This window comes from Homalodisca vitripennis, chromosome 4 (genome assembly GCF_021130785.1).
Source record: "Homalodisca vitripennis isolate AUS2020 chromosome 4, UT_GWSS_2.1, whole genome shotgun sequence".
Lineage (NCBI taxonomy): Eukaryota > Metazoa > Arthropoda > Insecta > Hemiptera > Cicadellidae > Homalodisca > Homalodisca vitripennis.
Window position 1 is genome coordinate 122,389,737 of NC_060210.1, and position 15,310 is coordinate 122,405,046.

Genomic DNA, 15,310 nt, shown 5'->3' on the forward strand with positions numbered 1-15,310 from the left:
TTCGATGGGAAGAGTTTGTTCAAGACTGGCCCCGCCAAGACGATCTGCGATATTTAGAAGACAAAAGAGAAGTCTCAACGCCCCAGATATGTACCTGTGTATAAGTGGGGCCTGAAATTCGACAACTCTGGTCCTAGCATCGCAGCCTTCTTGGAAAGGGTCGAGGAACTTCGTCGAGCCCGAGGAGTAACTCACCAAGAACTTTATGACTCGGCTGTCGATCTCTTTGCTGGCCCCGCGCTTGTATGGTATCGTGCAGCCGCTAACAGGATCCGGTCATGGCATCAACTAACGAAGGGAACTGCGAGAAGTCTTTCAACCTGCTGATTACGACCTACGGCTTCATCAGGAGATATTCAATAGAGTACAAGAAGACAACTAAACCCTTGGACCTCTACATCGCGGCTGTGGAAGGCCTGTATGGCAGACTTGCTGTCCCCGTTCCCGAGAGTACTCGTCTGGCCCAGATCTACTACAACCTCCATCCGCAGTTGCAGGACAGATTGGCATTATTTAGCATCCAAACTCTAGATCAACTTCGATCCATGGGACGTCGAGCTGAAGCTGGACGGTTAAGCATGACGAGAAAACAGATCTCAACGAAGTGAGGTAACGCTTGAAACCGGAACTCGCCTATCAAGATTCAAGTCGTCGCAGAGTAATCACCCAAGGACGAGTAGCTGACATCAAGGCTTCACCACGACCAGATCGCGGAGAGGTATCTTGTTGGAATTGTGGAGAGAAAAGGCTAATCGTTTCCGATTTTGTCGCAAGACCAAGAAGAAGTTCTGTTTTGGCTGTGGCAAGGACAACATTTTGAAACGAGAGTGCCCTAAATGTACTCCAAAAAACGAGTAGGGACGGGAGTCAGGAGCTCAGTGGGTATGCCTGTCTCCCAGTCTAGCGAGAATTCCCCCACTATAGACTATCTTTTGCATACTTTTAGTCAGACCCTAGACCGTATTTAAAAGTTAGAGTGTTTGGTCGAGAGATTACTGCACTTCTAGACTCCGGTGCTTCCCAAAACGTTTCTTGGAGAAAAAGGATTGTGGATTTTGGAAAAGTTCCCTACGCGCCTTAAGACTGCTTCTGGACGTTTTGTAGAGACTGCTGACTCTAACAGACACGAGGTCAAAGGATTTGTAGATCTGCCCATCTCTCTAAGGGGTAGAACAGAGAACTTGAATGTATGTGTTGTTCCATCATTGCAGCAATCTTTGATATTGGGCATCGATTTTTGGGAGCGCATGCACATAGTAGCTGATATGCGTAATCGAAGATGGGAGTTTGCTCCAAGGGAGACGCCGTTCCTATGTAGCGCTATTGAAGGGATTACGTCTGAAGACCACTTGACCCCGGAAGAACGAGGAAGACTTCAAGACCTACTAGAAGAGCACTTTAAAAATGAACCATCTACGTTAGGTAGGACTGATCGTGTCAAGCACGTCATAGACACGGGAGACGCGCAACCCATCAAGCAACGATATTATAACGTATCCCCAGCTCGCCAAAAATTGATAAATGAGGAGTTGGACCGTATGTTGCAGCTGGGAGTCGTTGAACCGTCCCAAAGCGCTTGGTCATCGCCAATAATGTTGTTGGACAAGCCTGATGGTAGCAAGAGATTCGTGGTAGATTTTAGGGCAGTCAACGCCGTAAGCCGCAAGGATGCTTATCCCCTGCCACAGGTTACCACCATTCTGGACCGACTCAGAGATGCTCGATTCTTGTCAAGTCTCGATATCAAAAAGTGCCTATTGGCAGATAGAGCTGGAAGAATCTAGCAAGGAGAAGACGGCTTTTGCGATCCCAGGTCGTGGGGCCTCTATCAATTTGTGACGATGCCCTTTGGACTGTGTGGGGCTCCCGCAACGTGGCAGCGTTTTGTGGACACCGTTTTGGGACCCGACCTCGAGCCAAACGTTTTTGTCTACTTAGACGATATTGTAGTAGTAACATCTACATTTGAGGCGCACCTTGGGATATTGTCGGAAATCTTTTGGAGATCCGAGCAGCCAAACTCACTCTTAATAGGGAGAAGTGCAAGTTCTGTCGAGAAGAACTTAAGTACTTGGGCTACCTCGCCGGTGGTGATGGACTGAGGGTTGATCCCGATAAGATCAATGCGGTTGTGGAAATTCCCACCCCACGGAATCAAAAGGAAGTGAGACAATTTACGGGCATGGCGTCTTGGTATCGCCGTTTTATACCCAATTTCGCTCCTCGAATGCATCCGCTAACGTCACTTCTCAGGAGAAATACCAAGTTTGAATGGACTGAAGAAGCAGAAAAAGGCATTCCAGGACATAAAATCCTGCCTGATAACAGCCCCGATATTGTCTTGTCCAGATTTTGCTAAGTCCTTCACGATTTCCTGTGATGCCTCTGGCGTTGGGATAGGTGCGGTACTTAGCCAGGAGTAATGAACATGGAGAAGGAGTCGTGGCCTACGCTAGCCGTACTTTGACCTGCCAAGAACAGAAGTATTCAGCCACGGAAAGAGAGTGTCTGGCGGTGATCTGGGCTGTTGAGAGGTTTCGGCCATATTGTGGAAGGTACGAGGTTCACCGTGGTCACCGACCGACCACTATAGCCTACTCTGGCTAAACAATCTGAAAGAATCCGACTGGACGATTGGCACGCTGGGCTCTCAGACTCCAAACCTTACGACTTCCGCCTAGTCCACAGGAAAGGGCCAGGACAACTTAGTGCCGGATCTACTATCGAGGACAACTCCACCTGACCTCCCCACTGAAGAGACCGTGCGGTGTGATGCCATCCATTTTCCCTCCAAACTTAAGGATCATTGGTATACCACCATGCTGCAGAACGTGTTATCCAACCCAGAACAGTATAGCCAGTGGGCGAACTGAGGATGGAAAGCTTTGGAAGAGAGTGACCACTTTGGATCCTTCGCTACAAGATGATAATTGGAGATTGGTTATCCCGAAAGATCTTCGTTCTCAAACTCTAGCCGAATGTCACGATAAACCAACCGCTGGCCATCAGAGGGCGTTCTGAAAACCTACAAACGGATGCAGCAGCGTTATTACTGGCACAAGATGCGGAAGGATGTGGCTACATACGTTGCTCGATGTGATGTCTGTCAGCGCATAAAAATACGACCAACAACTCCCTGCTGGTGTGATGGGAACACAACGTGGTGTGAACGCTCCCTGGCTAATGATTGCTGCAGACTTAATAGGACCATTACCTCGGTCATTGAAGGGATTTAAGTATCTGTTAGTCATCACCGATACTTTCCACTAAGTATTCTGTTTTGCGTCCCTTGCGAGCTGCTACAGCGAAGTTGGTCTCCAAACACTTAGAGGGATATTTTCATGGTTTATGGCGTCCCGGCTTTACATTATATGCGATAATGGCTCAGAATTCATCGGAAAGCCGATGACAACCTTGCAAAACAGTATAACATCAAGATACTTTTAAACGCCAGTCGCCATCCCCAAAGCCAAATCCGGCAGAGAGGGTGAATCGGGACATTGTTACTATGTTAAGGGCATACGTGAAAGACCAACCACCGAGAATGGACAAGTACATACCTAAGCTAGGATTTGCTCTTAGGACAGCGTTACCACGAGACTACACAGTATTCGCCAGCGTTCCTGAACTTCGGGCGAGAACTCTCGCCTGCTGGCTGGTGCAGTATTTTAGGTTCTTGAGGATGGCTCTGTGGTACTTCTCCAGAAGATTCAAGGCATTATGGTGACAAGCTACAAGAGCTGAAGCACATTTATCAAGAGGTTGCTGATAGGCTAAAGAATGCCCATGGACGGAGAGCTCGTCGCTATAATCTTCGTAGAACACCTGTACACTACCGAGTGGGTGATGTCGTCCTCAAAAGGAATTACCCACAGGTCGGACGCAACAAAGTATTTCTCAGCGAAGCTAGCACCTAAATATGTAGGACCCTTTTTGGTGCTGAGGAAGTATCTCCTTTGGTATACACCCTGGCTGATATGAAAGGTAAACGTATCGGGAAATGGCATGTGGCTGACCTCAAAAAGGTTTCATCAAGTGAAGAAAATTTGGGAAATTTTCTACAGGCAGGGGGGTATTTGTGACGTGTGCAGTTTATGGTGAGTTATGGTATAAATAATGTAGAAACTGATCACTCTACATTATATAAATTTCAATTCATCAATGTCGTAGCGTGCCGACATTGTACCAATTATACCAATGCCCGTACGTCACTCTTGCCTGTTCTGCATAAAAGAATAGCCCATTGAGTAACCTTTTATCTCCGGTGGGACTGTTCACCGCACGACCGGACGACACGCTGCGGCAGGTGAACTGATAACAAACAGCTGGTGGATTGATTAGTGAGGAAGCTTGCGAGTGACTGGATTGCGTCAGTGCTGTGTGTGTCTACGAGCCCTTCAGCTTCGCTGGATTTTCGGGAGCCGACTAATAAATTGGCCAAGGTGAACTACTACCATATATTTTTCCTTAGTTCTCGTCACTCTTACGTGAATTTAATATACTAATTTTAAAAGTTTTAAAACACTACTCAAGATTGTAGAATCACTCAACTGAGCCTTTGGAAAAAACTGTTAGGGTTTGAATTGAACGTGTAAAGCTAAAACGTGGGCATTTACTTTTAATAGTTAATAATCTTACCTAATAATTTGTTTAAAAGTATTTGTTTTCAAAACCAATTACGCTAACTATGTTGACAACATTTCTAAGAGAAAGAGGTAAACTTATAAATAGTACATATGTTGAAAATTTAATGTCACAACTTGCACTGTTATAACTGCAATGTTTTAAATGTTTTAATCGAAGAAAATTAATCTCTTTTATAGTAAAGTAAGTATTTAATTATGGAAATACATACAAGTCGCATAAATACAACCATGATTGACATATATTTTGTAAAAGACCGTTTATAGTTCTAATTTAAATGTTGTCACAGTTTCATGTTAGTACGATACAATAGTTTCAACGTTTCTTCTTAATGTATCAATGTTTATTTGTAATACAAGTCAAGGTAAATTATTACCTCAAGCTATTAATAATTAGTCTTTGATATCACATTGAATTTATAAATGCAATTTTGTTATTATACTGCCTATTATGTTAAATCATACTGTGTACATGTAGGGTACTCTATTTTATTTATGTTTATTATTTTCTACAGTGTTTAGCCTTTGATATTAACAATCAAGCTTACAATTCTCATGATTTTATGGCCAGAAAATTGCATAAATACAGGTAGATTCCATTATCAATTACCTAGAGGAGTATTGTTGCTTAATCAGCTGAATATAAAATCTGGCATAACAATTTTCTTTGCTTCAGAACGAACGAAAACCTAATGTGTTTATTTTAAATGTTTCCTTGTTGTTTTTCATTTGTATTTAAATGTCCCATTTCAATTGCTACTGAGAATAGATGTTGCCTTACTTAAAATTCCTAATAACTTTGATGACAAAATTTTAAATATTGCTATTAAATATAATATGGTACAGATAAGTTGTATAAATTGATATGATCTCACTATTCTTATAACAAAGGAAACTTGAATTTATTTCGGAGATAACTGTTGTTATCTGATATTCTCTGTTGGTTTAAAATATTAATCAGGTAATTTAAGTTGTTAATTTTAGTAATTTAATTAACCAATTATATGATATATATATATATATCGATGCTTTGCTGGGACCATAACTATTTTGGAGTGAATGTGTTCAAGGGCTTTTTTTGGGGGGATTTTGTCCTGGTACACTTCTGGAGACTGCGCCCGGAGCCTGGTGGACTTATTGCCGAGCCGCTAGTCGGTACTCCAGCTTGCACTACCCTGACACTGGGATCTGCTCCTAGCCGTGCCGCCTTACACCTACCACTACCGCACCTCGGATCCGCTCGCGCCGCGCCGCGCTCTTCCGCGCCACGGTCTGGACCGGACGTAATAGGCCTTTTGTGTTGTGACTCCCAGTTGGTGAGTACAGACTTGGATTATTTCACAGAGTGCTCTTATGGATTAGTGAGTCGGACGCATACTGATGTCTAATTCTGGCCCAGGAGCCTTTGTATTGTGGAAGGAGCCCTTAAAATTTGGTTCAACGCTACCCTCCAGACGTTAACTGCACACCTTAGTGCATTATAGTGTATCTTTAGTATATTTACTTGTGTCGTCTATTATTTACATGTCTAGGCCATTATTGCATGTGTTTTATTGCATTTATTTATGTATGTTGCATGTTGTTTTGAGGAAGTGGAGCGCTCCCTACCATAATTAGAGTTCATTTAGCCATTTGTAATTCTCTCTAATAAGTGGAAACATTGTATCTTCGCTATATTTGTTGTTAATTATTTTCTGTCTAAAAGCATTTATTTACTGTAAGGCTGGATTACTTGTGATAATGTCATACAATTCCTGCACATAAATAATTAGTTTAATTGCAAACATTTGAGTGTTTTGTTTCTTTTGTTCAGTCCTAGTAACTGGATTTAGATAACCTCGCATAAGTATTAGGGGTCTATATTTAACCTTATATTCAGAATATTTCAATACAACTATCTGTGTAGTCCAAAGGCCCGTTGACAAAAAAAAAATAGCTTTAGTGTATGGTAGTAGGGAGCCTGATTGGTACTTTCCTTGGAGCAGGGGTACTGTTCCTTGTTGGAGCCCTGCCTGTTACCTGTCCTACAACAAGGTGGCGCCCTTTCCCTCACCGAGCAGCCTTAAAGAAGAAGTACTAATCGTAGGTTACCCTTTTTACCCTTACGGCGCGCTGTCAAGGACCACCCCCTTTCTCCACTGAGTGATACCGGACATTTGCACAATTCCCCTAGGGGAGAACGTTGCAAGTCTGTCACTGGTCAATGAGTCACTCAGTATGGACCGTCATAGGGGCATGGCAAATGCCGTGCGCACTCGTCAACAGGTTAAACAAAAGATAGGCTGTTAAAATTGTACCCAGTTTTGTGAGGTTGTCTAGCATTGAAGATCTATGTTCCATGTTCTCCTTCAGTGACTGGAATTTGGCTTTGACCTTGGACAGTTCTGATGGAGAATGTATGCCTGCCAAATCACCAGTGGCTGTTGTCTCCACTGAGTCCAACCAGCTGCTGAGCTCCTGTAGGCCAGTTGATACCTACACAGATTATCACATTTGATGAGCTTCAATTCCTTTAATTGTGAGAAAAAAGGTGTGAATTGATATTTATTTTAAGTAATAACAAGATCTTACTGATTGTTTAAAACAAAAATAACAAGCAAGTATGTGTTATTTTTGTTACATGTAACAATATAAAAACATCTAGGTTTTACAAGGTAGGTACGAAGAGCAAGCTTATCTATACATTATCAAATAGGGATACAGTACATTTCTCTTTCAGAGGTTGACAAAATGGGTATAAAATATCATATCAATGTTCAACTTAACCCTTTGCACACCATAAGCAAGTTATTTCGCATGCATAAAAGTCCGTACAGCGCCCATAGCGAGTTATATCGCGAACTACATTTTACAACATTAGATAGTTTAATAGTTGTCAAATTTGCCGCTAGATGGCAGAGAAAGTCACTTTTGCTGCCTAGTGCATTAGCCAACGTGCCAACTGAACGTTTGAGGAGTATGATCAGTAACAGCTGTTTCTTTCTATTCATGTTTGTTTCCCGTACTTCTCGAAACGCCCAAAGCGATTATACTCGCCGCCATTTCGTGAAGCGCCGCCATTTCATGAAGTTCTATCTCTAGTGTTCCTGCTCACTGACAGTTTATGTTTTTACAGTTTTATTAATTTATATTACGTTTAGTGCTTGTGAACTATTAAAACTATTACTATAGTAATAACTATTATTTATTATTTTGACGTAACTTGTGAATATATTGCCATAATTATGGCTAACGCAGACGATCCGGACTATGACGATTTCGTTCTTGGGGTTACATACTTTGGACGATTGTTCGTAAAAAAAAAAAAACAGAAAACAGTTTGTAAGATATCTTTTTACTGTTTTCCAAAATGTGTATTTATTTACTTATCACACATCATATCTACTTCATGTACCGGTATACGTTTGTAAAAATTATACAGTTTTATCAAAATAACGTTTTCATTCATTTCATACCTACTGATCCTTAAAATAGAAAAATATCTATATTTCGTTTTAAAAAATGCCCATAAAAGCATTTCATGGTTTTTTATTCTTTAAATCAATTAATTACTTAAACAAATAAAAAAATGGCTTTACAGTTTTCAAAAAATTTAAATATTCAGTAATTTGGCTCTAGGGCAAAACATATACGTAATTACTTGGCGTGCAAAGGGTTAAAGTCTATTTTTGGAGATGGAAGGAAAATCTTCAAATTTTGTAGAAATAAGCTCGCTCTTCCTAACCTATTAAAACGCTATTGTTAAATCCTAACATTTATCCTTATTTGCATAATAAATTCTATGTACAATATTAGAGAGACATTAGTGCCAGAACATGAAACAATATTCTACTTCATCACTAATAATTATTCAGGTCTAATATTGAAGCATATTCAAAACAGTAAGAAAGTACATTAGTTTAAATTTGCATGAGTTTGTAGTATAATTTGGATGATTTATTTCTAAGAAAACTAACCAAACAATCTTCGGTAGACCTATTGGGGTAATTGTTTTTATCAGTTGTTGAAAGATCATGTATCACAAGATATTCAAACATTATCCACTATAACACTTGCAGGCAACACCGAACTATTACCCTGAAAGTCTATAATTCTTATTAGGCACAGAGACACAATGATCATGATCAAATAAATTAGTAAAATGCAAAAAAAAATTATTTTTAAATTACTAAATTAAACATTAATACATTTTTTTAAAACAAGTACCTGACTGAATTTTGTGAATGCCTGGTTGATTTTGTCTTTGCAGTCCACAGCCTGCTTCTTGATCACTGTATTCCATCTATTTGTAAGATTGGTTACACTGCTGTTGATTTCATTAATAAAGCTAGCTTCTGCACCTGAATTTATTAAATCATCACAAGTGTTTCCAATATTTTTAACTGTTGGCTCAATTTTCTCAGCTTCATCCAAGAGGTCCTGAAAAAAGATTTCAAAAGAAAATTAATTACACAGACCAATGGATTTACAACAGTTCTCAAAAATAATAAAAAATTCATTTATAGAACCTTTTATTTAATTTTCAAGGCCAAAACATTATAAATTCAATAAATATTTATATTTATTTGAAATGTGATCGTAGTCTTGGAGATTTTTATTAGAAAAATTTTGATCTTGAAGCAAATTTGCACATACAATCCTTCTCTACCTATCACTAACTAAATGATTGTTTTTAGACCTATGTTGATATGACTTTTCTAATTTTCAATAAAAGAATTGTTTCTTTACATTTTTACCTCAACTCACGTGGCACCCTGTATATATTGCACAAACACATTCACAATGAAAGGACAAAATAAAATTCTACATTTAATAAACAAAAAATTACACAAACATCAGCCTAACTACCTGAGAACGTTGTAAATGAGCTTCCAATGATGACAGAGGCATTGAAGTGATGTCAACATTGGCAAGGAAACCTTCAGCTTGTTGAAGCCAAGCCTCTACATTCTCCATGTCACCTTTGAGTTGTTGGATTCTTGCAATGTCTAGAAAATAATTAAAACATAAGTATTCCAATACATCATATACTTATCAAACTTCTTGCTTGACCTGAAAGTTAAATATGCCTTTTGATTTATACATACATCTGAGGATATTGAGTATGGAAACTATAATCATATATAAATGGAAAATGGATTGTGGTGGATAATGAATTGGTCTCATTTGGACATGTTGGAAAATAGCATGAAACTGATGTAATATTGATATTTTGGCAACTCAATATTGGATGCTGTCTACACAACCAGCTTCGCTTTCAGAATTTCTGATCAGTTTTTTCCCACTTAGGCTTATCTATTGATACTTAGTATAAAATTAATGTGTGGTCATTTAAAGTTATTAGGTTAAAAAGGATCTAGATGAAAATGGGATCTACACTCTGAATAACAAAAAAAGTTTTCTACAGTGAAACCTTGATGTATCGAATCTCATTATATCGAATTTCTTGATAAATCAAAGTTTTGTCATTCCCAAATTTACCAATGTCCCATTTACTTCAATGCTAATTTTACCTCTAGATATCAAAGGTTTAACATAAATAACCTTAATCAGGGTTCCCACTCAATCTAAATACTCAAATTCACGGCTAATTCACGGTTTTCACGGTTAAAAAAATTAAAATTCAAGGTCGGAAAGTTTTCATAAACAACGTTACCGGTACAAACAAAATCGTGTTGGAGAGGGGCGAAGTTGAGACGTAAACACTACAGACGCGGCAGAGCGGTAAAATACAATATAAAACTTCTTCCCATTTGGGACTAACGATGTCATTGGTCGTGCAGCAATTGACGGAAACGTCTAAAAGAACGAAATAACAATAGGCTTCGGTTTACGACGCAAGCAATGAGCGGCGAGCGCGCCCGATTTTATGTGCGATTTGCTACATAATGAATATACAAGGCATATTATTTTTACACAAAACATCATCATAACAGTCATCAAAGCAATGACAAAGACAAATTTCAATATAATTAGCATGCACATAGCTCATAATTTTCTTTAACTTACAAGTTTGTTGAAATCTGAAGAGAACTTTGTTGACACAGGTTAGACAAGATGCAGGGTGACAGGATTCGTACGTTGGCTAAGGCTAACTCGTTTGAGTCCATGAAGTACACTTGCGTGATTATTAAATTATTTTCTTGTTTTAAACACATTATTATTATTTCGATCAATTTCTTCCACAGGAAAATTTTCACATAATCACAGGTTCACATTTTAATTAGTACATAAGAAAAGGCAATTTTATTGAAATTAAAATAACATATAAACGTTAAATGTATAAAAATTATATACAACTTGTAATAAGAAAAGTTATTTGGTACCAGTTTATACAAAAAAAATTATATTTGTACACATAAATAAAGAAATTGATAAAAATGTCTAGAATAAAAGTGAATTACGATTTTGCACTTTTTGCTAAGTTCCTGTATCTTATCGTCTAACTCAGCTGCCCTTTTCCTGGCGTCGGACAAAACCTGGAATTTTTGTGCTTCCAATTCTTTTTTTTCTATTGCAGCTTGCTTTCCTCTCTTTTCTCAGAATTAATTTTGTCTTTCATTTCTTCTCGTTGTTTTGCCAAGTGCTACCGAGTAGTGGGTGTGGGAATTTTTTGGCAGCATGAACTAATTCATTAGTGATTTCCATTGCCTCCAATCCTCCTGCTGCTGATACGCCGTCACAAACTTTTCTCAACGCGACTAAACTCTCCTCCTTCAAGTTTTCAACTATACACTGTTTGTTGACAGAGAAGCCTCTTTCAACAGAAGAATTTCCGTGAGAAAGTGTCAGAATGAGTTGAATAAAAAGCTTTAAATCTTTATATCAATTCTCACAATAAGAATAAGATTGGAGTGCCGAGCTGGGGGAAACAAATCTTTCATGTTGAGACATGAAACCAGCTGTTGTCCGTAGGGATGGGGGAGTGGAGTACACGATATACCCCTCCCCTTCCACTCTCATTGACAGTAGACAACAAAGGTTATTTTTACCATAACATCGCTGCACCACATTACAATAAATGAACCTTGTACGATATATTTTTCATCTGCATGAAATGATTAATAGCGTTAACGTAGTCGTATGGAACCGACAAAATTATACTTGGACGACTTCCTCGATTTGTATTTTTGTAGTAATAAAGCTTAACACTACAAAGTTACTTGACGTTTGTTGTTTCCTGGTTAGAAAAAATGCAATGGTTTTTTTTTCTAACGTTTTTATAAACATGACGTTTCATTTGTAATATTTTACTAATACATTATACAATTTAAACACACATTCACCATAAAAGATTTAAACCGTGTACACTCGTAATATCCATGCAGCTTAGGAATCATAAAAAATATTATTGATAAGGAAAACGCATATCACTACCGTTTAATATCTAAAGAGATGAAAAATAAAATTGTTTTCTCAAACGACCTTACTGGTAATTAAAACAGTTATATAGGCCTATAAAGTTATGGTCTCGCTGCGTTAATTGATATGTGTCGTGTTAGGTTCTGCTCCGTCACATTATTATACTATTTATTTACGCAAGACCCTAAATAATTCAATTTATTTTCCACATTTATTTTTCCACATAAAATTAAAATTTTTTATAATTATTACATTGTGTTAACAGTCATTACACACAACGATATAGATATCGTACTGAATAGCATTTTTCTCATTAATATTTAAATAAAATAAGGGATTTAATAGAATGAAATTAAGTTAAAATGTAATTTACATTCCTTACATTAGATTAAGGATTTGTATACTTTTTTTTATTTTATGAAAACAATAATAGACTATATCTGATACAATAAAACTCCAATACGAAAAGTGTTTACATTAAACGACAATCTATCAAGTAATTAAATTTGTGTTATTAATCTCGCGTTCAATCAGAGAATGCCTTGTTTACAGCCGCGTAGCGTAGCCAAGGCCCGGAACCTGGCGACAGACAAAGACAGGCCTCACGTGATTTGAGCCGGGGAAGCGTCATCTCCCACCGGCCCTTCTTTTCCTCATTTGTTTATAAAACCATATTATCAGTACAATCGCTCAGATAGCAGCACCTGTCAAACTTCGTGGTCTTATCCCTACATTGCGTGCTACTTTTTACTTTGCAATAGCGAAGGTCAACTTTCCCATATGATCGTCTGACGACGACCCGTGTTGATTTTATTTAATTCAAAAGTTGTAGAGATTTTCACGGTATGTAAACAAAAATTCACGGCTTATTTAAGGTTTTTTCACGGTGAACGAAATTCACGGCTTATTCCCGGTTTCACGGTTTTCACGGTCGGGTGGGGGACCCTGTTAATATATTGAATTTGTGCCCTTAACACATTCACTGCGGGTGACGAGCATGCTCGTCATGCGAAAATGGCGCACTGGGCAGTGGACGAGGGAGCTCGGCATACGGCAGCTGCTTTCATATTACCACTCATAGCGAGGTGTGCCTGTTGTGATTCGTCGCCGGTTCGCCATTTTCGTTGGTTGTGTATGCTTTGCGATATTGTGTGAGTCGATTATAGTGTCTGTTGACTATGTAAGTGTATGTACTCATAATGGAGGAAGACGATAATGTTATTGACGATCATTTTTCATCTGAAGAAGACAATGAGTCGCAATGAAATGCACTTTCTCCAGGTTGTTGTAGTAAATTCTTTTTACCTGTACAAGATGTACAACTCAGATAGACTGTCCCTTTATGACTTCCGAGTTCATGTTCTTGAAGACCTACTCCCTCCAAAGGAAGCCTCACTGCTCATCACACCGACGCGCAACAGCATGCATCGTCTCTCCAAAGTAACGAAGCGCAAAGGAAACAGCAAGTCAGTTACCCGGAGGTGCCGCGTTTGTTACTAAGAAGGCAAGCGTAAGGAAACAGTGTACTATTGTGCAGTGTGCCCTGACGAACCAGGTCTTTGTGAACTCAGTTGCTTTGATAAGTATCACGAGGACAAATAAGTAGTTTTTAGTCTTTGGCGGTGGGTGGGGATGTATATATTTTTTTCTAATTTTTACTCGGGGAGGGGGGAGTGATGTTTAACTGGTTTTGATGTTGTATATTTTTCAAACTAATATGTAATAAATACGTGTAATTGATGTACTATCTACGTGTCATTCATGTACTATATACATGTCATTCGCGAGTAATTGTGCCGAAACCTAGTGCGCTGCAAGCACATACAACACGGGGACTGGTACCCGGTGCGAATGACGAGCAGACTCGGCACGGACATGACGTCACCCGTTCCGGCCAACGAAGCTTCCGGGATACCTTGGACAACCCTTTCGGCTATCCTGACTCCGTTTTGGGTAAGTAAAAAACAAAAAAATTCCCGCATTTTCTGTTGCCGGTAATTTTGTCATCCGCGGTGAATGTGTTAATTTAGCCTACTGGTGACCTCTATATATGTATGTAAGGGCTATTATAATAATTTTGAAAATTGAGTTTATATTTGTTACTTATCTTGTAAAATATTACAAGATGTAATTAATTACTGTTAGACAACCCAGTCACTAGTAGATTTCAATGAATCACCCACATGCATGAATTTGGAACAACCTTGTAAAATTTTTGGTGACATTATCTACTAAATTCTCTAAATTCTAAATTCAGTTGTTTTCAACGGTTTGTAGAACTGCTGAAATCATAGACTGGTTGGCCTTATGGTGTGCTTCCGGGGTGCGCAAAAGGCCACACAGTTTTAAGTCTATGGCAATAGGCCGCCCTATAGAAAAAGAAGAAATTCTCCAACAAATATATATATATAAAATTGGATAATGATGAGGTGAATTATTGCCTTTTTGCAGCTTTGTTCGCCGCTCGACCAGCAGGAGTGGGATGTCGGTCCAGCGAGATGTCAATTCTTGCAGCTCTTCCTGTAGTCGCTCGTTGGACGCCCGTTGCAGCAACTCTTTGCCAGCAGAGTTGACAGAGTCATAACTGGCCTTCTGCTCAGAAATGCTCTTCTCCAGATCCTGTATGTGAGTTACATAATTAAAGGTTGTTGTTGGTAGCCAAATAAAATAAATCATGGCTTAAAACCACCAATAGTTCATTACTGAAAATACATTTTTTATAAATAAATGAATGGGAATATTAAAAGAATAAATAACTCTTGTAGTAAATATACTCCGGAGTGTATAAAAAGCTTATGGTGTTGAATATATATTGACCATACTCTAAGTATAATATTATTAGGTACAGTAGTGTAGTCCAGGGTCATAATGGAACCACCCTGACAAAAAAAAGGAACTGATCCTACCAGGATGACATGGGTGGGAAAAAAAACACCACTACATATGCGGACGTCCATGAATGTTGGAGATTCCGGTGTAAAAAGGACTTTTTAATGCCTCTTCCGCTATGGTGCTAACAAGAGAGATATCTACTGTAAAATAAGGTGGTCCCTCTACCGAAAACCAACAGAAAATAACGTAGTTTTAAAAATCATGGAATATGTTTATTTACATTTAATAATAACCCGGTTGTTAAGTTTTTTAATTAGCTAACTTGTTTTAGTAGAAGATTGCTGAATTGATATGATTAAATGGAAACAAAAACTAAATGAAAAGCAAAAGACTAAAAACTAAATTCTAAATTACCACTGCTTCCACTTTGGTAATTAAGAACAAACTGGCTGTTTACTGAGGCATTGAGCTAA

The 15,310-nt window shown here is 38.6% G+C and overlaps 1 protein-coding gene across 7 annotated transcripts in view; it reads right to left on the bottom strand.

Annotated features, from left to right (window-relative positions):
• The window catches only part of LOC124360069 (dystrophin, isoforms A/C/F/G/H-like), a 1,186,422-nt gene that overhangs the window by 1,081,619 nt on the left and 89,493 nt on the right, over positions 1-15,310 (bottom strand). For all 7 annotated transcript variants that reach the window (XM_046813341.1, XM_046813339.1, XM_046813338.1 and 4 more), the window contains 4 exons: positions 14,447-14,624; positions 9,492-9,631; positions 8,850-9,062; positions 6,941-7,118 (listed from right to left, as the gene is read on the bottom strand). In XM_046813341.1, coding sequence (XP_046669297.1) covers positions 6,941-7,118; positions 8,850-9,062; positions 9,492-9,631; positions 14,447-14,624 — 709 coding nt within the window. The remainder of the gene's footprint in view (positions 1-6,940; positions 7,119-8,849; positions 9,063-9,491; positions 9,632-14,446; positions 14,625-15,310) is intronic.